Source organism: Microtus oregoni, unplaced genomic scaffold (assembly GCF_018167655.1).
Source record: "Microtus oregoni isolate MIOR12 unplaced genomic scaffold, Mior012 000004F_ref0000308, whole genome shotgun sequence".
NCBI lineage: Eukaryota > Metazoa > Chordata > Mammalia > Rodentia > Cricetidae > Microtus > Microtus oregoni.
The window spans coordinates 31,478,648-31,506,637 of NW_024543063.1; the positions used below are offsets into that span (position 1 = coordinate 31,478,648).

At 53.8% G+C, this 27,990-nt stretch overlaps 1 protein-coding gene across 2 annotated transcripts in view; it reads right to left on the reverse strand.

The window, feature by feature from the left end:
* Positions 1–704: 704 nt before the first annotated feature.
* Positions 705–27,990, reverse strand: part of Acsf3 (acyl-CoA synthetase family member 3) — a 38,702-nt gene continuing 11,416 nt past the window's right edge. For both annotated transcript variants that reach the window (XM_041649425.1, XM_041649426.1), the window contains exons 6-10: positions 24,930–25,039; positions 15,799–15,925; positions 5,623–5,757; positions 5,192–5,303; positions 705–1,716 (exon numbers count right to left, since the gene is read on the reverse strand). In XM_041649425.1, coding sequence (XP_041505359.1) covers positions 1,599–1,716; positions 5,192–5,303; positions 5,623–5,757; positions 15,799–15,925; positions 24,930–25,039 — 602 coding nt within the window. In that variant the 3' untranslated portion in view covers positions 705–1,598. The remainder of the gene's footprint in view (positions 1,717–5,191; positions 5,304–5,622; positions 5,758–15,798; positions 15,926–24,929; positions 25,040–27,990) is intronic.

Below are 27,990 nucleotides of genomic sequence, written 5' to 3' on the forward strand. Positions count from 1 at the left end.
TGGGTGGAAATAGAAAACACTATCCTGAGTGAGGTAAGCCAGACCCAAAAAGAGGAACATGGGATGTACTCACTCATATTTGGTTTCTAGCCATAAACCAAGGACATTGAGCCTATAATTAGTGATCCTAGAGAATCTAAATAAGAAGGAGAACCCAAAGAAAAACATATAGGCATCCTCCTGAATATTAACCTTCATCAAGCGATGAAAGGAGACAGAGACAGAGACCCACATTGGAGCACCGGACAGAAATCTCAAGGTTCAAATCAGGAGCAGAAGGAGAGAGAGCATGAGCAAGGAACTCAGGACCGCGAGGGGTGCACCCACACACTGAGAGAATAGGCATGTTCTATTGGGAACTCACCAAGGCCAGCTGGTCTGGGTCTGAAAAAGCCTGGGATAAAACCGGACTCGCTGAACATAGCGGACAATGAGGACTACTGAGAACTCAAGAACAACGGCAATGGATTTTTGATCCTACTGCACGTACTGGCTTTGTGGGAGCCTAGGCAGTTTGGATGCTCACCTTACTAGACCTGGACGGAGGTAGGTGGTACTTGGACTTCCCACAGGGCAGGGAACCCTGATCGCTCTTTGAGCTGACGAGAGAGGGGGACTTGATTGGGGGAGGGGGAGGGAAATGGGAGGCGGTGGCGGGGAAGAGACGGAAATCTTTAATAAATAAATAAATTTAAAAAAAGAAAGAAAAAAAAAAGAAGTGGCCCCAGAAGGAGAGAGAAAGGAGGATAGGGGAGGGGAGGGGAGAGGAGAGGAAGAGAGGGGGAGGTAGGAGAGAGAGCGAGAGAACACTGTTTCTCCACGTGCACATAGCCAAGCAGGTAGGAGACCTACGGTGCTTGGGGGCCTGGGGGATGGAGGTCAGGGAAGCTTTCAGATGTGGACACAGCAGAGCAGGAAGGTCTGAGAAGCAGGCAACAAAGGGAACAGAGCATAGAGAAGAACCAGAAAGACCCTAAATTGGGGTGAGGCAGGGTCAAGGCAGGGAAGCTTCAGGGCCATCTGGGGACAGCCTTGGGGGGCTGTTCGACCACACAGACCAAAGTTCCAGGGTAAGAGTCCCAGCAGCAGGATCCAGGTCTGGGGGCTGCAGGCTCCGCCCAGTGCCACTGTCTGGCATCCTATGGCGGCTGGAAGCTGCGATTGCTGGAGGTGGTGCGTGCAGACATGTAACTTGTTCGCCACAGCCAGGAAGCACAGGACATTGTCTTCTGTCTTTATTTCATCTCTTTTCTCAGCGTCACCTCTGCCCCTCTGGGACCTGCCCTTAGGAGTCAGCAGTCTTGGGCACTGCGAAGATGGCCACACACTGGACAGTCATGCCCTTACTGTGTTTGCGAGGCTGACGTACATCAGTGATCTCAGGGACAACTGAGGACACACCCAGTGATCAGGGCCACGCGAGCTTGGACAATCAGCCTGGGTGATTTCACCCCAGTGTTTTTGATTCTGGTCAACTTGATTGCAGGGGAGGAGGGTTGTTTCTGTCTAAGGGTGTCTGGGCCCACTGCGAGGCCCACAGCACATGATCGTCAGGGGATGTCTGCTGTCCTCTGGCCTCGGCCCCCTGGCTCCTCTGGTCACGAGGGGTAGAACTGCCTGAGTAGTTCCTTCTTATTCACCTTGCCCATCTGGTTCCGTGGGATCTCCTCCACCAGCAGGAGCTCAGAGGGCACAGCATAGGGTGCCAGGACACCTCTGTAGAGACAAGTACAGCTTGAGATGATTGCCCAACCCTGGGAGAATTGTGGGCACTGGATACACCCAGCAGCATTGTGGGCTCACCCAGATTCCATTGGGTGGTAACAGTATGGCCACCTTGCCCTTTGGAGGGAAAATCGTTCTCTGCCTTCTGGCTCCAAGGCCTGCGAAGTCAGGTCGAAGGCAGCAGATTGAATGAATGTGGACACAGTGAGAGGAGAGAGCCAGGGAAGGAGGAGGTAGCAGAGCTATGCGCCCTGTGGAATTTGGTTCCTGTCATCTGGAGTAGCCGCTCAGACATGCCAGCAGAGCGAGGCACCCTGTGGCACTTAGGTCTTGCTTCTCTGCCCACCGTAGGACAGTGTACCCCAATTCTAGCTGGGCTGGCTTTACTCTCTGATTTTTACCACAGAGGCGCTTTGTAGAGACTCCACAAGGGATTCCAGGCCTCCCAGGGCCATCTCCCTCTGTGCAGCTCTGGTCCTGTTCTGCTTCCTGGTGCCCCCACCTTTCTTCTTTAGTCTTGTTAAGTTTGCCTAGCTTGTGTATTTCTGTGTATTAAGTTTGCCTAGCCTGTGTATTTCTGTGTAGAAACTGGGCAGCTTTTTATAGGAGGTTCACTGTGCAGTGTGATATGGGGACTGTGTACAAACCTCCACAGTGCACTGATGTGGTCAGCAGGCACAGGAGGCACGGCACAACCACTGTCTGGACTTCTGGTCCCATCACAAGTAACAGACACGTTAGCATCAGATGAACTGTATGTCTGATGGGATTGGAAAGAGGCAGCAGGGGCTGCTTGCTCCTGAGCACAGGAGAGATGTCCACTCTCAGAGCCCCATCTTTCCCCCACTCAAGAAGGTCTCTTCTCTGGTCCTGCTGAGAATTCCCGCAAGTGGTACTGGGATCTAGACATGTGCTCTGTGTCTATGGGAACAACTGCACGGCTTTTACTCTGTAAACAGGGCACGCCACTCGGGTGGATTTCTGAATGTTTAACCTCACATTTCTGGTATAAATGCCACACGATCATGATGCGTTGGCTCTTTTGTGAATGGGACCTAATTTCCAGCACTTGGTTAAGCATTATGTGTCTGTCTGACAGGAAACTGGTCTGGGTTTCTTGTCTGGTTTTGGTACAGGGTCGTGGGTCCCATGAAGTCAGCTGAGAGTGTCCCTCCCCACCGGAAAGCACTTGTGTGCACGTCTTGGAGTGTCCCTCGAGGTGCTCAGTATCTTCTGCTGCCACAGCCTTCTGGGCCCGGCATTTGCCTTATGGTGAAGTTTTTGGCTGGGAATTGAGCTACAGAGACACAGAGCTCCTCAGCCTCTGGCTTCTGGGTCAGCTCTGGTACCCACATCACAGGCACTAACAGTTACAAGGACACACTCAAGGCTGTGTGGCACCTCCTGAGAACACTGGGCTGCTGTGAGGTTGCACCTCTGTGGATAACAGTGACACCTGGGTTCTCTCTGCTTCCTCCTGAATCTCTCTCTCATCTCATAGCTCATGCTGGCTTTGAACTTTCTCTGTAGCCAAGACTGGGTTGAACTCTCCTCCTGATACTTCCGTGTCTGCCACCTGAGTGTTTAAATCACAGGTGTGTGCCACTGTGCCCAGCTTTCCCTTTCAATCGATGTGGAGAAAATGTGGTGCTTTGTTAGTTTCCTCTCCAGACGCTGTCTCTTTCTGGAGCTTCAGGGTGAGCACTCCCGTCTCTCCTCCTACCTGCCTCTCTTTAGTGGCAACAGCCCAGCACTGTGGCCTGAGACAGCATGGCCAACAAGGCTCCAGGTCACCAGCAGCAAGCAGCACCCCTCCACCAAGCACGGATACGACATCACGTGAGGCTGGGCCTTGAGGCCTCTGTCAGTGGCAGGCCAGCCTTCCCTTGCAGGAGCCACCTGGAAGCATGGACACTGTTCTTTGAGGAGTGGGGGGGTTACAAGTGGGGATCTCTCTTCAGGATCCCTCAAGAAACAACTTGTGGTGTGGCTACCCACTACGGGGACAAAATCTGAGGGGCAAGCAATTTTCTTGGGCAGTCTGCATCCTGGCCCTGCTCACATGTCTGGCAGTCTTCCTTGCATTGTCCTGTTCTATACAACTCCCAGGATGCTCCAAACCTCAGCTCCCCATTTTAGAGTCTTCTCATGCTTACCATGAGCCTGAACACCCAAGCAAGGAGCCTGACTTGAACCTTAGAGAAAGGTCTTGAGGGGAAGCACTCAGCACAGGAGCCGCAGACTTGTGTCATGGACACAGGCCATGACCTACGGAAGCCAGGCCAATGTAGGACCCAACAACTGCTGTGGCTCCCAGCAGAGGATGCCTGGGTGTTTTTCTTCTCAAGAAAGTAATTGTTTAATCAAAGCAGCTACCGGCCAAGCAGACTGTTGCCTCTGCTAAGCTACAGAGCTCCAACTGTGATTTTGCAAATCCAGGGGAATCGGTAATTGCCCAGCTGTGCGGCCCCTGATGAAACAAGGACTCCTGCTGTTTGTGAAGTCTTGTTGGACAGCCAAAAATAGTCTTACGCTGAGAAGACGGCGGGTGGGGCAGGAGACACAGCAGAGAGGAGAGAACTTTTCAGATTTAAGAGAAGGAACCCAGAGGTATCCTCATGGGTCACAGTGAAGCTTAAAGAGGCTGTGAAGGCCCCAGTGAGTCCCCTTCTGTCCTGTGGATCCCGGGATGACATCAGAAGCCACCAGGGGCTGAGATGAGGAAAACTGGAGTATAACACAAAGAATGGGAGGTGGGGGAAAAAAGCCAGTATGCTGGCAGCGATACAAGCTTTTAATCCCAGCTCTCCTGCGAGGCAGAGACAAGTGGAGCTCTGAGTTCGAGGCCAGCCTGGTCTACAGAGCAAGTTCTAGGACAGCCAGGGCTGTTACACAGAAACGCTGTTTCAAAATAAAAAACGAGACAAGCAAGTCCAGGTGACAGGATGGACAAAGCCCCCACCCTGGGTCTGAGGAGGGAGCTGCAGGCACCATCCACAGACACTGAATTAGGAGCACACCAGGCTTTGAAGGCCCCACAGAAAGGATGAGGTACCAAGCCACCCTCAGGGCAGGATCAGAAAAGGCTGCAGGGCCCAGGCCATTCTGCGACAGGCTGTACAAGTTTGGCTGCTGCTCAGTTCAGCACTGGATTAGCCAGGCACTTTCCTGGGGTCCTCAGCCTCACTACGCTTTGGGGTTCACAAGCTGAGAAACACATCTGTCTCGGACGACTACTGACTCCCAACCCTGTCTGCATGGGAAGCCCTTCCTGGTCCCAGGTCTGCAGGAAAGACACAGAGCTATTCAAGGGCCACTCTGCTCACCTTTTCAGCTTCTTCCTCCCCATTTCCAAAATCCAGAATGGTCCACCCCTGCTTTCCAGTTCCTAGACAGGTCCCTCCCATCCTCCCGATTCCAAGATCCTTAGATACCATAGAACCCAGGACAGTTCCTTTAGCCCTACCTGGCCCACTCCTTGAGATCCTTGTGGGACAGCGAGTGTCCTTCTTGAAGGGCCACCACAGCTGTGACCCGCTGGCCCCATGTCATATCCGGAACTCCAATCACAGCCACATCTGAAGACAGTACAACAGGTTGAGGACACCTAGGAAGGCCCTGATGACCACTCAGCAGCACTCAGGAGTGTGGGGGATGGCAGGCAGTTAACTGCAGTGCCCAAGCGCCTGGAGCAAGACCCTCATGGGAGTGGGGCAGCATCTCTAGGGGCTCAGTCTGCAGAGTGCTCTGCTGCAGCAGGCAGCAGTCTGGGACTGCATTGGGAATCCGTGTGCTGAAGGCCAGGGAGGGAGCACCATCACGTTCCACAGGGTCCCCACTAACAGCTGGAAGAGTAGAAAAGGGGGCACTGGGTCTTGGGGGCCACCATTCACTCACCGGTGATGCTGGGGTGGGCCAGCAGGTGCCGCTCAATCTCCAGGGCACTGACTTTGTAGCCTCCAGTCTTGATGATGTCCACTGATGTACGCCCTCGGATCCAGTACCTATCGTCCTTGAACACGGCGGTGTCCCCTAGGAAAGAGGGTTCTGTTAGTTCTGGACAGTCTGGGAGTACCTGGTCCAGGAGACCTTGGTGCTCCTAGGGGACCACACGCACATGTGTGAGTCCCACTATTTCCAGTGTCCAGCCCCACTTCCTGTGGGGATGGTTCTAATGGCATGTGTCCCTCTCCATCCTCTATCCCTATGACACTGGCACCCCGCCTCACAGGGAGGAGCCAGCAGTGAGGAGCGGATCCGACCACAATCCATGGGGTCTGTAAAACCCTGAACTCATAAGCCAGTGTGCAGCGTTTCCAAAGGAAGCAGCAAGCGGTTTGCTGCCTCTGGCTCTGGATGATCTACACCAGGGAAGGGGAAGCCTTGACCCTGACAATCCATGCACAGCTTCACACAGATGCGTGCAGGGCACCCTCCTGCAGTCCCCACCCCTGTCCACTCTCTGTCATCCTAGCATGGGAGGGTCCTGGGTGGAAGGACGACCATTTTCAGTCCTTCCTCCAACATGGAGGATGAAGACCCTCCTGCTCTTCTGCCCTTGATCCCCACCATTCCCAAACAGCTACAGTGATTTTTCTCCCTAAGCAAAATAACTGTTCCACCTACTCTTTTCACAGGGGAGCCTGGGACCCTGGGCGCTTGTTGCACCCCACGGGAACACTGGCAGAGCCAGGAGCAGGCACCAGAGCACAGGGCTGTATTCCCAGCTGAGGTTCCCTCCTGCACAATGGCGTGGGGGAGGTGTGTGTGTCTGCACATTAGTGCGTGTGCATGTCCATGCACGCACATTTGCATGATTATGACTGTGTGCAGGCATGCAGATGTCAGCGGCAGCTCTGACAGCAGCGGTGTCTGTTCACATGCTCCCTGCACTCCTTCTGGGTTATTAGCTGGAATAAATCATAAATATTTCATTATACATCACGCAGTCCGTCATGAGAAGGCACCATCCATCACCTCCTCACTCCCTGGGACTTGCAGTGCAGGGCTCACTCCAGTCTATTAAACAAGATGGATGGGTGGCCTGGATGAGCCCAGGGCTTATTTATGGTGGAGAGGGAAGGCTGGCCTCTGGAGCAAGGACTGGCACTGGGCAGTTCTCTCTCCGGTGTGGCAGCTCTCTATGTAGCAGGTGGCAGAAGAGCTGGGGGGATAGCCACTGCCTAGATTAGGCTAGCCCCTTGGGCAGGTACTGAAGGGAGAGGACCCAGGTGTAGGCTATGGGGTATACATGGCTGTCCTGAGTCCTAAGGGACCCTCTGTGATTCCATTCCTGCTGTCACTCTGGATCCAGCTGTGCCCCTCAGATTGGAAAGCTCAGTTTTCCACTGGCTCCCCTCCCCTGTAGGCGTCAAGTTGCTCAGTCTCCACAGCGAGGAGGCAGCCTGGCATTGAGGGTCCCTCTGAGGAACTTCTGAGGCTGCTCCCCACAGGCCTCCACTCAGTCAAAGATGCAGCACAGCAGAGCCACCGCCCTGCCTTGAACATGGCCTCTCTTTGTGGTCCTACAAGTGGTGCCATCTGCCAGGCAGTGGTGGCGCATGCCTTTAATCCCAGCACCCAGGAAGCAGAGGCAGGCGGATCTCTGGGAGTTTGAGGCCAGCCTGGTCTACAAGAGCTAGTTCCGTAACAGGCTCCAAAGCTACAGAGAAACCCTGTCTTGAAAAACCAAAGTGTCCTGCTGCCCACTTGCAAAGCTGTGGGCAGTCCCGAAGTATGACTCTCCTAGTGCCCTGTGTTGCTGCAGGCTGATCTGGTAAGAAATCTTTGGATAAAGAATTCTTTATGTGTCAGGCAGTGGTGGTTCCTTTAATCCTGCACCTCAGGAGGCAGAGACAGGCAGATCTCTGTGAGTTCAAGGCCACCTGGTCTACCGAGTAAGTTGCAGGACAGCGAGGGCTCCAAAGAGAAACCCTGCCTTGAAAAAAAAAATTCTGCACACACGAATTCCTGCTTTGAGGCTGTGCTCCCATGCTGCAGAGAAAAGGCTCTTGAGGAAAGAGATCTGGGCACCGCTGGGCAGTCTGTTCTCTAGGTGGACCTAGTACCAGTGCTTGACTGGTTCTTGCTTGTGATATACAGGATCACATATTTGGGGAAGTCAAGGTGATGGCTCCTCAGGGAGGAGATGGTGTGGACCAGAGAGGGGAGAACGTCTGACTAGCGTTCTGTGCAAACGGATGGAGTGAGAAGGAACTACGAGACCAGCAGCAACGGGAAGCTCCCTGCCTGTAGGAGGCTGTACAGAGCGTGTGGCTGCTTCACAGCAAACACCTGTCATGGGAATGCTGGGTGAACTCCAAGGACACCAGATCTGCAAAGCCACCTCCTAAGCATGGTAACCATGGGCATAAAGGACTGGTATAGTCCATGGCTTAGAGACAATGCAGGACGACGGGTGCCGGTGTCTGTCTACCTCGGTGTCCCCTCTGGCTGAAAGGTACCCTGTTGTCAGCAGCATCACTGGGAAGATGGAGTTAAGAGTTGAGCCTCTGGTTATGACTTCAAACTTCCTGACTTGGCTATCCTTTCTAAAGGATACCTCATGCTCTGTGTACAGAACCACTCTGTAGTGTAACGTTGGAAGCCACACCTGGAGTTTCCCTCTGCCCAACGCCACGCTGCTTATAGCTCGTCATTCCCTACAGCCCAGAGGGCCTCCACTCCAGTGTGCTCTCCACAGCTCTGACAGTGCTGACTAAGGAGTCTGAGTCACTGGGGTGTGCTTGGCCTTGATCAGCCTTGGCCGTGGGGACAGCCCCAATCTCTAGCCGCTGCCTACACCCAGGTGACAGATGAGAAAGACCAGGCTTCTGCGGAACTCTGGTCAGGAACCAACACACAGGATGCCACCAGCCCATGCCTCCACTTTTGCTTGGATGTCTGGATTCCATTTTCTGAACAGTCATGTTCACTGCAGAGTCTGATTCAGGGCAAGGAGCCAAGGTCTCCCACCAGCCAGAGCGGGGCCCATGCCTTACAGTGTGGTACAGTGGCAGCCTTGGTTTTGCTCTTGCCACTGCCTGAGTCTTGGGGACACCAATCTCTTCAGGGCACATGCTGTCCTTGGACCAGCAGAGCCTGTAGGCTGTACACCGAGGTCTTGTAGGCTGTAGGAAATGGTGAGCTACAAGCAGCATGGCATCGGGCAGAGGGAAAGCCCAGGTGTGGCCTCCACCGTTACACACAGAGTGGCTTCTGTGGGTGGATCACAAGCTTAGAAAGGACAGCTGAGCCAAGGCTTGAAGGTAAAGTAACCAGAGGCTGGATTCTTAACTCCATCCCCCCAGTAATGCTGACACAGGCATGTTCCAGCTACAGAGGGACACTAGGTATCCATGTCCTCACAAAAACTTAGTTTTGGAGCTCTCGGAGTGCACGGGAGTGTATGGGAGGCGATGCTGCTGCTGCTGCTCCCAGAGGAGACAGTGTAGCACCTGGTGATTCCCACTGCACACAGGCTGAGCTGCTTTTGCTCCAGGGCACCGTGCTGGGTCTTTACCCCACATAAGGCTAAGCATCAGTGACTCCATACAAGAACTACTCTAGAAGCACCCTGGGGTCTCACTGTGTGGGTCCTAGGCTATCTCCAGGGTCCAAAGGAAGGTACCTACTACCTTGGCTTCCTTTCACGGGTGGGAGCAGGGAAAAGAGCACAGTTCTGCTCACAATACCAATGAGGCAGAGTTTTGGGTAGCCATGCCCTTTTCAGGCTACCAGATTTCTGGGAGGGAGGGGATGCGACCATCAGAAGAAGGCTGGACTTAGGGTTAGCATGGCAGAAGGAGGCTAAGCAGACTGGCATGGGGGCTAAGGTCCAATATCCACGACTACAGCTCAACTCTGTCTATACCAGGACAGCAAGAGACGGTGAGCCTGGCTCACCCTGGTGGTTCCGGTTGTATAGCAGAGTCCTTATCCTGCCCTTCCTACCCTTTGGCACAAGGCTTCCTGTTGTCTCAGAAGAAAGCTCAGGTACCTCAGGGTCCTGAGGTCCTGTCAGGAGACTGCCAGCTGGGATCTCCAGCATAGTCATCCTCAAGCTGCTATGTTCCTTCCTCCTGGCACGAGTGTGCCTCTGCTCTCCATCCTCCCTCCCCTTGCCCTCTCTCTGCCTAGTCCATTCACAGGAAATCCCCTGGATGTCACAGGCTCAAACAGCCTCCTGCTATTTGACTATCTTAAGCCAATCCTTCAGAAATTCATCTAATGTCTGACTTTGGACTTCTTAGTGAGGGGCCATTTTGGCCCCCCCAGCTTATCCTGGCCTGTTCAGCACAACCCCATTACCAAGGGCCAAATCAAATAATATTAACTATAGACATGGAGGCCAGGGCAAGCAGGCAAGGAGGAGGCTCCAAGCACCCGAGACGCCAGGCTGCTGGGCTGGGAGCTAAAGACAGTCTTCATTTTGAAACGCACATCAAACAAGTTAAGTAACTTTTACTTTCTATAACAACATGTGTGTCAGAGTGCATGATCTGGATTTAGCCTCCTACCAATGGCCTCCTTAGTCTGACCTGACGTGTGCGTCGAGGGATTTTGTTCCAACAGAAACAGCATGCAATCAATAAAATCTTATTACATGGATTTATGCACTGCTTTCAAACCCAGTGCTAGTTCATGTCTCTGCCTTAAACTGTAATTGAAAATAAATCTGGGATACTTGGATTTCGGTTTCGGGATGCAAGGATGGAGTAGGAGGCACGGCCTTCCCAGTGGGGCCTGGCCAGGGGAGCAGTCCTGCGGTCGGCTCGCTGTCCTGGTCAGGGGAGCAGTCCTGCGGTCGGCTCGCTGTCCTGGTCAGGGGAGCAGTCCTGCGGTCGGCTCGCTGTCTTGGCCAGGGGAGCAGTCCTGCGGTCAGCCCACTGTCCTGGTCAGAGGAGCAGTCCTGCGGTTGGCTCACTGTCCTGTCCAGGGGAGCAGTCCTGCGGTCGGCTAGCTGTCCTGGCCAGGGGAGCAGTCCTGCGGTCGGCTCGCTGTCCTGGTCAGGGGAGCAGTCCTGCGGTCGGCTCGCTGTCCTGGTCAGGGGAGCAGTCCTACGGTCGGCTAGCTGTCCTGGCCAGGGGAGCAGTCCTGCGGTCGGCTGGCTGTCCTTGTGAGGGGAGCAGTCCTGCGGTCGGCTCACTGTCCTGGCCAGGGGAGCAGTCCTGCGGTCGGCTCGCTGTCCTGGTCAGGGGAGCAGTCCTGCGGTCGGCTCGCTGTCCTGGCCAGGGGAGCAGTCCTGCGGTCGGCTCGCTGTCCTGGTCAGGGGAGCAGTCCTGCGGTCGGCTCGCTGTCCTGGTCAGGGGAGCAGTCCTGCGGTCGGCTGGCTCTCCTGGCCAGGGACTCTACAAACAATAGCACGGCATCTACTCTGCTGAGGACTGAGGGCTGCTAGTCTGGCATGATGCCAGGCAGCCACAGGCAGCTGCAAAGTGGCATCCTACACTTGGGCTCCTGGTTCGCAAAGCTTTGGGGACCCAGGACTACCTGTCCTGTGGCTGCTCTGTCACATCTGCTACAGTTCTGTCTCTCAGCAGCTGTGATCCCACCTGGGCCTCTCTTGTCTGACAGAAGAGGTGGCTGGGGCAGGGAAGGGGAGGCATCATGACCTTGGCAGAGGGGAGCCAGCTGTCACTGGCACCAAAGCAGAAAGCCTCTGAGACCTGAGCCTGGGGCAGAACCTAGGGAGCTATTAAAACGAGCAGGAAATAAAAGCAAAACGGACAGAATAACTTCCCAGGATCCTAAACCTCAGCAAAAGCTGTCTGGAACAGTGGCAGACCAGACACAGCGAGGGAACCCTCAGACAATAAACAATAGTTTATTTGTTTGATTTTTAAAGGTATAAATCCTAAAATAGGGAGAAAGCAGAAGAAATTATATTTAAGAAGTTGAATGCCAGGAAGCGGACAGGCAGAAGATCAAGAACTGGAGAGGCTGGCAGGAGCTCCACGTGGCAAATAAAGAACAGAAGTGTGTCCTTGTCATTGGCCTCTGGATGCCCTGGGCAAAAGAGCAGGGCCTCAAGAAGAAACTGTAGGTACCTGAGCCCTACGGATCCTGACCTTTTCCAGCACAATCAGGCAGCATCCACCAGCCTGAGCTCACCAGGGCCAAGACTGCCTGTGGACTAAACAGGCTGTGGGCACCATCTTTGGGAGCAGGGTCCAGAAGGGGATAGCAGAGTATGAGTTACCAAGTGGCAATACCAGTTCATCTTCTGGAAATGAGTCAACATCTCAGAATCCACCAGCAAGGCTTGGGAGGAGGGACGGGAAGGTTTCCACACTAACACTGTCCTGGAGTCTGAGTCTCTGGGGCTGTGGTTGGGCTGCCCAGGTGGGGACAGTCTCAGCCACGGATAGGCACATAACTCAGATTTTTAAAAGCTTGCAAACTCCTGCCTAGATTCACAGCTCATAAAGTAGGAACAAACCAGGGACAGATTTCGTCAGTACTCATACCATTCTGGGACCAGGTTGATGAGGCCACCTTCGTGTGGCCCCTGGCCTGTTTGGTGCATACGCAGCACCTGAAGCCAGGGACTTGCCATTGGGAGCAAAGCACCCAGTGCCAGGTGACCTCCTTTCTCTTGTTTCCTCCAGTCAGGGACTACTGGTGTTTTCTAATCCTTCCAGGTGACAGTCACACGGTGAGACAAGAGCAGGAAGCTCAACAGTCAGAAATGAAGCCCCGCATGCTCCATTGATTGCAATGGCTGAGCAGTTTCAGAGTCTATGGGAAGACTACTAGGGCTTGTTCAATCAACAATTGATCTAAAAACTTGAAGCTCTCCAATACATCGATAGGAGCCACGCAGCAGAGCTAAGGAAACTTCACAGCAGCACTTGGTACTAACCTTAACCAAACAAACAGAGAACTTCACAGAGAACTGGACACACGCTGTGAGCAGAGGAGGAACTGGGGCCTTCTGCCCAGACAGCAGTGCAGATGGGGGTGGTCACTTTCTTGCCTGGCTATCCTGGCCAACATCGGGTATGTGGCAGGTAATGGACAGTGTCATCCTCAGGGGGTGGCCTCTTCCAGGCTAAACTCTGGCTTCTGCATGTCCCAAGTCCCCATGGAAACCCATGTTGGGGCAACACAGCCTGTCTGGTTAGCTCACGCCTTCCCTGATGCTCTCCCGATGGGCACACCATGGACAGTTACTATGGTGCATGAAGGCAAGGTTGGCTCCGAGCCCAGGTCTCAACTGATTCCATTCCTGCAGATAAATAGCCAGCCCCTGCCCACCACGCAGGGGACTCACAGACCCTGGCTCACAGCACCACCACTCCTGTGGCGGCCCAGGTAAAGGTCAACAGGTCACAACTGAAGAGGAAACCATCTAAAGACATGCGTTTGAGACACTCTGCAGCCCGGGGCTCCAAAAGCACATGATGGTCTGGTGTAGATCAACATGGAAGGGCAAGAGCCCCAAGGCCAGCCACACACAACAGACACAGCAGGGCCCCGACATCTGTACACGGAAGGCCCTTTTGGAAGAGCAAATGTATTTATCTCTCTTTCTCCCCATGGCCTAGAAGTTCTGGGTGACTTTTCTCAGACCAGGGGCTGTTCTCTAAGGCCCTCCACAGCTGGGGCCCTCCTTTGTTGGTTAGCTAGTAACCATACATGTTATCTGTGCATACTAATGACATTGATTCATAGCCCATAAGATTCTAACCACTCTGATGTAGGAATCTGACCTTGCTCTTTAGCCTCGGTGGCCCTCAACCAACCCCAGAAGAGCAGCTGTTTCCTCCTATCCCCACCACAAACAGTGTAACTCCAGACTCCAGACTCCCTGTTACTGCCTCCCTGAACCCCCAGCTCCAGAATCACAGGGCAGTAGGTAGGCCATGCATTCCAAAGAATTTTGTTGGAAGTCACAGAGTTAGGAGGACTAATTTTGGCAGTGAGGGAGGTCTCTGTCCTTCCTGAACAGCCACCAACCTTGTGAGTTCCTCTGTGCATTCTCTGGGGGAGAGAGCAACTGCAGAAAGTAGGGTGGGAAAGGCAGGAGCATTAGGGATCAGGTGTGTGACCCCTCCTCTCATCTGGACCCAGAGGATGACCTGGGAGAGGCTGTGGATGAGGCCCTTCCCAAGAGCCCAGGATGGTTTTCTGCAGCTTATGCCACAATCCGAGTGGCAGGAGGGACAGCTAGGGAAAGGGTTAAGTTTAATTTATCCTGATTTCTACTTAATATCATGCTCTCCCCGTAGGAGCGGCAGCTGCGAGCTGATTGCGCGCTCTCATTATGCAGTCTGTATCGCTAATGGCCTGTGACAAAGGCTTGCCAGCTCCCGGCCTTACCCCCGAGAGCCAATTAAACACACACACTCCCTTCCTGTTTGCAGCACGTTACAATGAAATTAAACTGAATTTCAAAATCGTTTTCTCCTGAAGACATCTCTTTACAATAATTAATGCATGCTATTCCTTTTCAGCAGAAAGGCCCACCCGGAGTGCGCACTGCCCACGTGGCTCCTGCCGCACCCCAGGGCTCCACGAGTCCCGACATCAGGAAAACCTATAGGGCTTGCACCCCGAGTCTTTAAAGGGAAGAACACAGCTTTTTATCCAAACCTAAACATAGCAAGGTGATCACAAAGGAAGTCGGGATTCCCGCAGGGACTGTTCAGAAGGCTGCTGGAGGGGCCTGTAAAAGCAGGGTTCACTCAAAGGCAGGGTTTCCTAGGCACGGCAGTGGAGGGATAATCGCGGGAGGTTTGTTTCCTCCAGATAGCTGGCATTAACCAGGATGTTTACAGAGGGAACACCGGGGAGCTGTGTATTATATGCGTCCCACTGTCCATCACTGCTCCACTGATATAATCATGCCAGTACCCAAACCCTGAGCTGCTGACACCCTGGAATAGTGGTGGGCGGCTTGTGGGTCTCACGCGTAGACCTTGGGTCCTCCCTGAAGGTTCTGGATTGACGACACCCCCTACCTAGGGTATACTGGCCCAAGGTAGCTGGGATAACACATGCTTCCAGGGTCACTAGACTGAGGGTCACAGACTTCCCTCTCAGATAAGCCAGTACCCATTTAGGGCACAAGGCCCCCACAAGGTTTTGCTTCCCAAAAGAGCATCTCTGTCACAAAGGCCAGGATGTCACATGGGAACCAGGCCTTTCCTTCTGGAAGTATTACCTTGAGAGCTAGAGAAGTTAGCACGTGCACAAACATGTTAGAAATACAGAAGGGCAAAAAAGAAAACCTGGCTGGGCAGTGGTGGCGCACGCCTTTAATCCCAGCACTCGGGAGGCAGATCTCTGTAAGTTTGAGGCCAGCCTGGTTTACAGAGCAAGTTCCAGGGTAGCCAAGGCTACACAGAGAAACGCTGTCTCAAACGAAAAAAAAAAAAAAGAAAAAAAGAAAAACTACCAGAACCCTGATATTCTGAGATCAGTAACCCATGTGACGTTGATGAACTTCCAGGTAAAAAGCATGATGTCAGCAGACAGACACAGCTGTACAGCCGCCATCTCCAGCACAGGCATACTGCCTTCAGGACATGGGATTCTCACAAGATGAACTGACGCACAGGTGGGGACGTGTGTCTCCCAGGCTGCTGGGGTCCACTGTACCACGAGCCCCACAGGCCATACAGAACAGACCAAACTGGAATATGCAAATTAATAATCAAACCAAACCAAATTGAGGTAAGTGAAACTGCTTCTGACCTCAAGGTTGGGAGGGGAGATTTTCAGCGCAAGACTGTGGCTGTGTGGACGCACAGGACTGGTGGTGTCCCCAAGACTGGGCGGAGGTCCTGACCTTAGGGGCAATAGGACCAGAGTCATGCAGCATCAACAGGGCTGTAGCAATGGGGCCAGCTGGCAGAGGGACAGTGTAGGAGCTATGTTTTGGGGACAGGGGCTCCAGACTCTTTATAAGGGCAGTGGGCCCTCAGACCCTCTTTCTAGTAGCCAGTGGGAGGCTGAAGCATCCTAAAGGGTATCAAAACAGCCTTCAGCGGAGGACCTAGAACACACAGGCTAAGAGACACCGGCATGGGCCAGACCTTCCTCAAGCATTTCAGAGCTCGGTCCTACCTGTTCTGAACCAGCCATCCAGAGTGAAAGCCTTTTCCGTTTCATCCGGCTTATCCCAGTATTCTCGGAACACAGAGGGTCCCCTAACTAGCAGCTCTCCTTCCTTTTCCTCGAACCCTGGGGTCACCTGCAGAAGGTAGGAGAGACGAGCAGGTCAGAGCAGGACAGCCTGGGGACTCCGCTGCTCCTCCACCCCAATACTGATCCAGGCAAGTGGCTTCCACTCACACCACAGACCAAATGTGTTTTGAAATTAGACAGTTGGAAATCTTTGAAAACCACAGCCGTCAGAGGGTGGACCTCAATCACGCCCAAGCCTAGGGCTCCTCCTCTGTCCTTGGCCTGAGGTGGAGGTGTTTGCCCACTCTTAAAAACTGTTCCTGAACCCCATTTCTGTGCGCTTCTCAGAAGCTGTGAAATGTCTGCCAGCTCCACCCAAACAGCACCCCGGCACAGCCCGTGGGCAGCAACAGCTTCTGTCCAGAGTAACCAACCAAGGGATTCCTAGATGGCAAGCAGAACATGTGGCCACTCTGGTACTGTCACAGAGCCTGTTGTGGTTGTGCTGTGTAAACTGGCCAGGTGAGATCAGCACATACAGCCACACCTGTATGTAACACGCCAGGTGAGATCAGCACATACAGCCACACCTGTATGTAACACGCCAGCTGAGATCAGCACATACAGTCACACCTGTAGTAATGCGCCAGGTGAGATCAGCACATACAGCCACACCTGTATGTAACACGCCAGGTGAGATCAGCACATACAGCCACACCTGTAGTAATGCGCCAGCTGAGATCAGCACATACAGCCACACCTGTATGTAATGCGCCAGCTGAGATCAGCACATACAGTCACACCTGTAGTAATGCGCCAGGTGAGATCAGCACATACAGCCACACCTGTATGTAATGCGCCAGCTGAGATCAGCACAGTCACACCTGTAGTAATGCGCCAGGTGAGATCAGCACATACAGCCACACCTGTATGTAACACGCCAGGTGAGATCAGCACATACAGCCACACCTGTATGTAATGCGCCAGGTGAAATCAGCACATACAGTCACACCTGTATGTAACACGCCAGGTGAGATCAGCACATACAGCCACACCTGTATGTAATGCGCCAGGTGAAATCAGCACATACAGTCACACCTGTATGTAACACGCCAGGTGAGATCAGCACATACAGCCACACCTATATGTAATGCGCCAGGTGAAATCAGCACATACAGTCACACCTGTATGTAATGCGCCAGCTGAGATCAGCACATACAGTCACACCTGTATGTAATGAGCCAGCTGAGATCAATCAGCACAGTCACACCTGTAGTAATGCGCCAGGTGAGATCAGCACATACAGTCACACCTGTAGTAACGTGCCCGCTGAGATCAGCACATACAGTCACACCTGTAGTAACATGCCAGCTGAGATCAGCACATACAGTCACACCTGTATGTAACGCGCCAGGTGAGATCAGCACATACAGTCATACCTGTATGTAACGCGCCAGGTGAGATCAGCACATACAGTCATACCTGTATGTAATGCGCCAGGTGAGATCAGCACATACAGTCACACCTGTATGTAATGTGCCAGGTGAGATCAGCACATACAGTCACACCTGTATGTAATGTGCCAGGTGAGATCAGCACATACAGTCACACCTGTAGTAATGCTTGAAGCCGGGGGTAAACGATGCTACTGCCTAGTATGTCCAGTAATCTATACTTCTCATTGGTATCAGAGGACGATCCTTCCACTCTTCTATTTCTTGAGACAGGTCTTGTTCTGTAGCACAGGCTGGCCTACAACTCATGACGTGTTCAGACTGGCTGCAAACTGGTGGGTGAAAGAGCTTGCTGCCTAACCTGACGGCTTGAGGTTGATCCCTGGAACCATGTTATTAGAGAGAACCAACTCTCACAAGCCGTCCTATGACCTCTACATGTGTGCTGTATTACATACGTGTGCACTTGGACACACACACATACAAACACACACACACACGGATGCCTACTTTTCTCGTTTCTATGAGACACAATAATGGAAATCCTAATTAGAGAAGAAGGCCAAGAAAAATAAATGAAAAAAATTTGAAAAGAAGAAATAAAAGGGTTATTTGCAAAAGACACGTTTGTATACGAAAATCCCAACATGCTACAAAATCAAATCAAACAATCTCCTTGAACTAGTGGGTGGATTCAGCCAGATTATTAAAGGGTGTGAGCATGTCCATCTACACTAGCTCTGTCTCTACAGACTCATGATGAACAACCAGAGACTGGCATTTGCAGCCCTGTGTTATTTGAAACGGAAGATAAAGAAAAGGAAGGGAAAAGCTAAGAACCATTTGACTATGTCTAACAGATCATGTATAGCATCTGCCTGCTGAACACAGCACACACAGAGGTAGGTCAGCTCTATGGAAGTGGAAAGACATGCCATGTTCAAGGACTGGGACTTAGTAGTTGCTAATGCTCACCGCATTCAGTCACAGGTGTAATATGATTCCAATTAAGAACCCAAAATGACTTTCTGTAGACATAGACAAGCTAGTTCAAAGACCGAGGGGCTGGGAAGATGGCTCAGTGGAGAAGCCCTTGCCATGGGAATGTGAGAATTGGAGTCTGGATCTCCAGAACCTATGCAAAAGTCACATGTGGTCAATTGTGTCTGTAATCCAAACACGCAGCAAGATAAGAGGTGCAGACAGGAAGATCCCTGCAGGCTCCAGGGCCAGCTGTTTTGGTGCAAACAGTAGAGAACAAGACAGAAGATGAGGACCAACACCTGGAGTTTTCTTCTGAGCTACATATGCATGCCGTGGCATGTGTGCACCCCCTACACACAAATAAAACATTGCTATGTGCAGGATTGTGGGAGGTAGCTCAGTGGTGGAGCTCTCACCGTGTAGGCACAGGCTGGCCTCAAACTCACAAGCCTCTGGCTTCAGCCTCACGAGTGCTGTGACGACAGGCGTGTAGTCCCACTGAGCGCTGTGACGACAGGCGTGTAGTCCCACTGAGCGCTGTGACGACAGGCGTGTCCTACCTCAGATCTGATTTTGTTTTTTTACATGTAGGCACCTGGTTTTCCCAACATTTATTGATGACACAGTCTTCGTCCTAAAATGTCTTCTTGGAACTTTTAAAAAATGAGGAACAGACAGCTACAAATTGGTTCCTATCTCTGTTGTGTTGTCCTGGCCTACGAACGTCTCTTCCTCTTGTGGCAGTACCATGTTCCTGTGGCTAGAGGAGTCCTGGGGCACATTTTGAAGGCAGGTAGTTAAAGACCCACAGCTTTGTTTATGCTAAAGATTGCTTTGGCTATTTGGGCTCATTTGTAGTTCTATGCAAATATTAGAATAATTTCTATTTCTGTGACGTCATTGGTCTCTGGACAAGAGCTGCATTATTTTGTGCCTGATGCTTGAGTCAAGTCTTGTAGGACTGTGCTCAACAGTAACAAGAAATACTTAGCCTTGCCTTGCTGTAAGGAGAGCTTTTAAAAACTCTGCCTACTCAAGGGATGCCAGCTACATGTGGAATTTATGTTGGCATGTTCTTTTACCATCTACTTTGTTCAGAATTTGTTATCAAAGGATGTTGAATGTCATCAAATGTTCTTTCTATATCCACTGAAATATTTAAACACAGGAAATGTATAGAGAAAAGAGAAGCTAAACGTTGCTTGGGGACCAGGTGAGAGGACAGTGGTGTAGAAGCAGGGTGGAGAGTGACTGCCAACCATGGTTAGGGAAAGGTACACAACTCCGTGAGAACACCGAGAACCGCTGGGCGGAACAGTCACGGGTGAACTGTACATAAATCACATCTCAGCAAATCACCTTAAAGCCGAGGCCCGGGCAGTAAGAAACTACACAATTTGTTTTTCTGGGGGTGATGGTTGGGAGACCCTGAGATCCTGGGAGAAGAATCGGTTCCCAGCAATGAGCAGGGCTGGGGGCTGATCAGGAATGTGGCAATAAAGGAGAAGGCTGAGGTACAGGAGAAAAGCTGGGGTGGGGTGCTCCCTCAGCGCCTTACATTCCCAAGCACTCCTTCTAAGGGCATGTGGGGAGGCAGGCCCCACATGCAGGAAAAAGGTACTGACTGGGTCTGGAGAGATGGCTCGACAGTTACGAACACTGGCTACTTCCAGAGGGCCTGGGCTGGATTCTCAGCAAACACGTGAGCCCCCAGTTGTCTGTAACTCCAGTTTCAAGGGATCCAAAGTCCTCTTCTGGCATCCACAGGTACCAGGCAGGCTTGCAATTGGTGCAGACAGATGTGCAGGCAAAACATCAGAAACATGGTGGGGGGGCTGTGCTGAGAAGCTAAGCTGCCTGCAAGACAGGCCGGTTGCCAGTGATCTGGTTTTTGGTTTGAAGATTCCTCACTTGGGACCAGCTGTCTCCTAAGGAGCCCTGGACAGAGAGGGTAAGCACACACATCTCACAGGATACATGGCTTCACAATGGCCATCTGCATCTGAAGTAAAGGATCACTGTCCAACCCCTCCACGTGGGGCAGGTACAGCAGCTGACACATAGGGACAGATGGTCGAGATAAGGGAGCGGGGAAAGGAGGTGGAGAGGACCACAGGGAGAGAAGGCAACGACAGAGCAGTCTGCTGACCAGAGTGACAGCTTGTATGTGGAGAACTGATGAGGCAATTAATTTTTTTTAGAGAAGCAAGTTTGCTTCAGCGTAGCTGCCCCAGCCCACCCTTAACCGCTGTTGCACCCTTAGCAAGAAAAGTGGTTCTGTGTAAAGGCCCTGCTTATAGGGTGGCATTATCCACAGCTGTGCAGCCATTTATCTGTTGATAGACCCCTATTGTCGCTGGTTGGTGTTTGGCTCTCATGTAAGCGAGCAATCTGAGAAAATAAAAAATAAATAACTAAAGAAACAATGCCTGATGCACTCGCAGGGCTTGCAGCCGAGCCAGCTGGAGCGCCGAAGCACATGAAATATGCATCACGACCAACAAAGCAGGCGGGGTGCATGGATGAGCGTTCACCTCTTCAAGGGTGAGGGGTCAGGCTGGGGGAGCGCTGGGAGCCTCCACTTGGAGGGACCCATGAAGGTGAGGTGACTTTAGAGAGAGCCCTGTCTGCAGGAGGGAAGGGACAGGCAGTGTTCCTCCAGAGCCTCATTGCCTGCCCAGTCTGCAAGACTCGGAAGTCGGCCTACAGGGAGGCCGACACACAGGACACTGGCTGAGATGTGTGGTGCTGAGGGCTGTGGGCTATGGAGTTAACTAGGCTCCATGAGAAGAGAGGAGCAGAGGGTCTCACACACAAGAACCAGGCGTGGGAGCCCTTGCCATGAGTGAGTGTTCTTCCTCCTATACTAGTTTCCTTTTGAAGGACCCAGAAGCATGTTCCTCTCACTTCAGATGGGATTCTGCACATGGCCACTATCTACAGAAGCAAGCCTCAACTCACAGTCCTGAGCTGTTAGGTTCTGACACCACCGCCAAGATCCGGGAACACCCTCCCTCCCCACAGAGTCCTTCAGAGATTCTAACTGTTGCCAGGGTCCTAAGACTCTGAGAACATAAGGCAGCGGCTGTTCTAGGGGCCTGTCTCCCCAAGGATCCTTGAGTGTAAAAGGCCAGGACACGGACAGTAAGGAGGCATGAGTGACCATCCTGGGGTCCCTGTCAGGCTCCAATCCCACAGAGGATGGGAGTTGATGCGGCTCTCAGGGGCTTCAGCAGGCCGACAGGGATAACTTCTTCAAAGCAACATGTCATCACCGACTACAGAAAACATGTCTGTCCTCTGTCTCTGAGACAGACTAGGCCAAGATGAGGGGTTTCATTCATTCATTCTTTACCCTCCCCATATAACCAAGGCAGGGGTAGGAAGAGATTTTGAGGTGATCACATAGTAAGCCCCAGGCTTTAGTTGTTTGTGTGACTACACACGGAACTGAGGGCCTATGTATATCGGGCAAGCCCTCTACCACTGAGCTCCACCCAGACCCAAAGTCGTAAACTTGTAAGTCAGAGACTCTGACTTTGTCAAAATGCCATATGTTGGCACACACTTAATGGAACAGCACCCCAGCTTTAGACTGCTCAGGGTGCGGCACAGAGTAGCATGCTCATGAGCGGTCATGCCAACAGGGGTCATCTGTTGTCACAGCAGCCACAGCTGGCTCAGCGAGATGGAACACTGGGACGGGGCAGAAGCCACCCGGGGCCAGAGGGGCCAGGGCATCAGGACTCTGTGAAGGCAGCACCTGGCGAGGCTGTGCATCCCAGAGGGTGAGTACAGATGTCCACACGGACAGACGCTTGCTGCAGCCCTTATAAAGGTACCACCTGCTACCAGCAGCAGCCCCAAATGCATGTCCTCCCTGCCCCACACATATGGACAGTGGGTACAGCAGGCATAGTGGGCACTACCAGCCACATGTGGGGCTTTTATTAGGAGCGAGAAACCCCAATATTTAAAGTCATATTCTGGAAACCTCACAGATAAATGTTTTAGGACTAACAGGTATGAGAAAACAAATGTCTATGAACTCAGCTCAAAATGCTGAGAGTATCTGTGTACTGTACATACACACGCACACAGCTGTGCATGGACAGAGACTGTCTGTCTGTCTGTCTGTCTCTCTCTCTCTTTCTCTCTCTCTCTGCTGGGAAACCAGTTTCCCTGATGATGGATTAGGATGTCAAAGGCAGGTAGCCATCAGCAAGGTGATAACAGCCTCAGAACTGACAACACTGGCACCAAGCAGGACACCTCCATGAGAGGTGGGTGTGGCCCTGGAAGAACCCATACTATCTAGGCCTAGGTGTGGAGGTGAGATCCTAACACAGGCATCCTCCTGTCTCCACTTGCACATTTCTTTCGGTGGGTGCTTTTGATTTGCTAACTACAGGCGGGTGGCTTTGCTTCTTGCTTCAGGCACAAGAGCCTGGTGGCCAAACTGCCGGACTTACTAGTTCTCAAGTCTTGAGAGCTATCTTTTCACGGCAGCCAAAAGCAAACCTGACCCAGACTGGATCTGAAATGAGGGAGAGGCCACGCACGACATCACACCCAGGTTAGAGTTGTCAGTGGTGCCCCGAGTCAGTTCTGAGGCACTGGAGTGCAGCTGGGTGATGAAGGCCCCTCTGTCCACCCGGGGTAAGATACCGAGGGCCAGAGCGAGCCTGCGCCCTTTGCTATGACGCTGCTGGAGGGAGGAGGGAGGAGTAGGCTATCCTGGCCCAGGCAGCACCCGCTTTGCCTGCCGTCTGGTGGAATCTCAGACTCTCAGCCCAGGGACAGGCCTCTGGCTCGTGATCTTTAGGGAGTAAGGGTTCAAGCCGGCTCTGGGGCTGAGCAGAACAGACTACCGAGCAGCTGCTGGAGCCTTAGCCCCACACTAGCCTTACTCTGGCATGCACCCCTCTAACTGCTGAGTCTGACTGAGCCACCCACATCCCTGGAGCCCAAGCTGGCTGCCGAGCCTCTCACTTTCAAGTGTGTTTCTCAGGAAAGCTCTCTGCAGACGGGATCAGCTGAACAAACGTGGTCAGGGGAGCAGCAGTTTGCTGTGCAGGTGCTAAGCAGCTATATCTCAACCTCAGACAGCCGTCCTGCCCCCACCTACCCTGCCCTAGACAACGACTCTGCCTTCTTCTGAGGGGCAGGTGTCCCCCAGGCCCACCGTTTAAGGACACCTGAGCAAGAAGAGCTCCTGTCAAGCTGTCAGCCTTCTGTCCACCCTCCCTGCCAGAATCCATCCAGGCACAGAGGCCTGGGACTGCTCGAGCCTGGGCAGGCAGGTGGCCTGAGTGTGCATTATCTGAGTGGAGGGCGGGGTGCACAAGGCACAGGCCCAAGCTCCAGGGAAGTTAGGTGACTACAGACATTTCAACATGCAGAGTGGAAGAGGCAGGGCCGGGTAAGGGGGATCTTGGGCCAGCTTGGGGAGGCCTGTGGGCAGGGGAGACGAAAGAGCCAGTCAGGTAGAAGAAGAGGGGGATCTTCAGAGAAGGCTGACCACAGAAGGACGAGTCCAGAGAGGCACCAAGGAACTCTAGGGCAGGCAAGAGACCACGGACCCCCACCCACTAGGGAAGGGGTAAGAAGCATTCCTGGGACAACAGAACATTTCATGACATCACTGGCTTTTCACAGACTTAAGCTCAGAGCCACATGTCCCTCTTGCTGGCTCTCAGGAGCAGCAGCAACCATTTCCCCTTGGAGAAGGCTAAGGGCAGTAAGGCAGGCCCACAAAGACCTTGACGGCTCCCTCTGTAGCGGTGAACTCCAGGGAATGCTGAGAGGCCGCCAGGCAAGACTTCAGCATGGGGAAGGAACTGACTCAAGGGGACACAAGCCTCCCGGCCCTTTCACCCTCCCCAGGGTAACAGCATCAGCACATCACACCAGCCAGGCTCTGGGAGGCTCCTTCCAGTTCAAAATTCCATTTTCTATGCATCCTGAACTTCTCTACAACTGAGGTTCTTTGCACTCACCAATACTTTGGTCTTCTTTTTTAAAAAAAGATTTATTCTTATTTTATATGCATTGGCATTTTGTTGGCATATATGTCTGTGTGAGGGTGTTGTATCCCCTGGAACTGGAGTTACAGACAGGTGTGAGCTGCCATGTGGATGCTGGGAATTGAACCGAGGTCCTCTGGAAGAAGAGCCAGTGCTCTTAACCACTGAGCTATCTCTGAAGCCCGTATCCCCCCCCCCCCCCTTCTTAGCTCTCAAAATCCTCAATGAAAGAAGACAGCATTCTCCTCTTGTGCATACTTCAGAGTCACGTATGAAGCTGAGAGCCATCTTCCTGCGGCTGAAGCACTACTTGAGCACTCAGGGCTCCGGATGGCACCAGCACACGATAGCTCAACATTTCCACAGGCCCAGTCTGCGAGGGTTACTACTGTGCTGGCCCAAGCTTCTCCTTAGTAAACTATATGACCCCTCCAATGTCCCCCAGGGGAGGAGCTGGAATCAGCAATTGGGAGCTCCCTCATGCTGGACTGGAGGGTACTGGAAGACCCTCACTGCCAGCCCAGAGACCTTAGCGTATAACCCCAGGCACATCCTTCAGCTTCTCTACTGCCCCAGGCTCCCCGCAGCGCGGTGGAGATGACCTCACCTTTGTCTCCCTCTCATTTCCCTCTGCATGGATGATGTAGGGAGAATCCTTCTGCGGGTTTTCTGAGACAATGCGTACTTCCACTCCTGGCATTGGGGTCCCCACTGAACCTGTAAAAAATGGGAAGGTGGGGATTAGATAGCTGTACTCTTGGGTCTGGGACACTGGGATCACTGTCAGGAGTGGATTCCGTGCTCTTTGCCTGCAAGGAGAGACGTGGGTAGCGTGCACACTGTGCATGTCAGCATCCAGCCAAGGGCCTGCTCACACCTCACTGGCGCACAACCAGACACTCACTGCTGGTCACATGGCCTTGCAACACTAGTCCTGCCTGGCCAAGGAGAGCGGGCCAGCCAGCTGGTGTGTGCAGGAACTGTGTGCTCCAGAAAGGGCTGAGGGGGAAGCAGGTAGGGTTCATAGTTAGGCACCTATGGTTTGTTTGCTCTGTATACTGGGCTGCCCCACTGGTTGGAATTATACTTCCTCCTGCAAGGTGAGACAGAACCCAGCTGGCAGGACGTGTCCAGAAGTCCCCACACTTGGGGACTGGTATGTGATGGTCATTGCAGGCACAAGGCAGGCTAGTTGAATGGCCAGGGTGCTGACAGTGGCATCCAGGGTTTGATCCTCACTAATTCCTACTGTCCATGAAGCCCAACCCTAAACTCTGCTGAGCCAGCTCCCACAGGAGGGCCTGCCGTCTGGGTACCCACAGGAGGGCTGTCCGTCTGGGTACCCACCTGAGGGCCTGCCGTCCATCTGGGTACCCACCTGAGGGCCTGCCGTCTGGGTACCCACAGGAGGGCCGTCCGTCTGGGTACCCACATGAGGGTCTGCCGTCAGTCTGGGTACCCACATGAGGGCCTGCCATCTGGGTACCCACATGAGGGTCTGCCGTCCGTCTGGGTACCCACATGAGGGCCTGCCGTCTGGGTACCCACAGGAGGGCCTGCCATCTGGGTACCCACATGAGGGTCTGCTGCCCGTCTGGGTACCCACAGGAGGGCCTGCCATCTGGGTACCCACATGAGGGCCTGCCGTCTGGGTACCCACAGGAGGGCCTGCCGTCTGGGTACCCACAGGAGGGCCGTCTGTCTGGGTACCCACAGGAGGGCCTGCCGTCTGGGTACCCACAGGAGGGCCATCTGTCTGGGTACCCACAGGAGGGCCTGCCGTCTGGGTACCCACATGAGGGCCTGCCGTCTGGGTACCCACAGGAGGGCCTGCCGTCTGGGTACCCACAGGAGGGCCTGCCGTCCATCTGGGTACCCACATGAGGGCCTGCCATCTGGGTACCCACAGGAGGGCCATCTGTCCATCTGGGTACCCACCTGAGGGCCTGCCATCTGGGTACCCACAGGAGGGCCATCTGTCCATCTGGGTACCCACCTGAGGGCCGTCTGTCTGGGTACCCACAGGAGGCCTGCCGTCTGGGTACCCACAGGAGGGCCGTCTGTCTGGGTACCCACATGAGGACCTGCCGTCTGGGTACCCACATGAGGGCCTGCCGTCTGGGTACCCACATGAGGGCCTGCCGTCTGGGTACCCACAGGAGGGCCATCTGTCCATCTGGGTACCCACCTGAGGGCCTGCCGTCTGGGTACCCACAGGAGGGCCGTCTGTCTGGGTACCCACAGGAGGGCCTGCCGTCTTGGTACCCACAGGAGGGCCTGCCGTCTGGGTACCCACAGGAGGGCCTGCCGTCTTGGTACCCACAGGAGGGCCTGCCGTCTGGGTACCCACATGAGGGTCTGCTGCCCGTCTGGGTACCCACAGGAGGGCCTGCCATCTGGGTACCCACATGAGGGCCTGCCGTCTGGGTACCCACAGGAGGGCCTGCCGTCTGGGTACCCACAGGAGGGCCGTCTGTCTGGGTACCCACAGGAGGGCCTGCCGTCTGGGTACCCACAGGAGGGCCATCTGTCTGGGTACCCACAGGAGGGCCTGCCGTCTGGGTACCCACATGAGGGCCTGCCGTCTGGGTACCCACAGGAGGGCCTGCCGTCTGGGTACCCACAGGAGGGCCTGCCGTCCATCTGGGTACCCACATGAGGGCCTGCCATCTGGGTACCCACAGGAGGGCCATCTGTCCATCTGGGTACCCACCTGAGGGCCTGCCATCTGGGTACCCACAGGAGGGCCATCTGTCCATCTGGGTACCCACCTGAGGGCCTGCCATCTGGGTACCCACAGGAGGGCCGTCTGTCTGGGTACCCACAGGAGGCCTGCCGTCTGGGTACCCACAGGAGGGCCGTCTGTCTGGGTACCCACATGAGGACCTGCCGTCTGGGTACCCACATGAGGGCCTGCCGTCTGGGTACCCACATGAGGGCCTGCTGTCTGGGTACCCACAGGAGGGCCATCTGTCCATCTGGGTACCCACCTGAGGGCCTGCCGTCTGGGTACCCACAGGAGGGCCGTCTGTCTGGGTACCCACAGGAGGGCCTGCCGTCTTGGTACCCACAGGAGGGCCTGCCGTCTGGGTACCCACAGGAGGGCCTGCCGTCTTGGTACCCACAGGAGGGCCTGCCGTCTGGGTACCCACAGGAGGGCCTGCCGTCTGGGTACCCACATGAGGGCCTGCCGTCTGGGTACCCACAGGAGGGCCTGCCGTCTTGGTACCCACAGGAGGGCCTGCCGTCTGGGTACCCACAGGAGGGCCTGCCGTCTGGGTACCCACAGGAGGGCCTGCCGTCTGGGTGCCCCGCAGACTGTTCTCCCCACAGCAGTCAGGCCATTTTACTTCAGATGCCACCAGTGCCTCTGACTCTTGCCTAGCATAGCCATGCCTACTTCAGCCCTGGGCCCCTACCATTTCCTGCCTGGCCAGAGACCTCTGCCCACTTCCCAATGCTCCCTCAAACATGGGTTCAGCATCCCCCTGATCCACAGAAGAAGGCACAGAAACAGGATGCCTTTGAGGTTAGTGCTGGAGTCACCTGGCTTCAGGACTCACGAGGGTGGAAATAACGAACATGGAAAACACTGATAGCACCGGTCACATGGCAGCAATTTAAAAACCCATAAGCCCATGCCCAAGTATGTACTGTGTGACACAGGC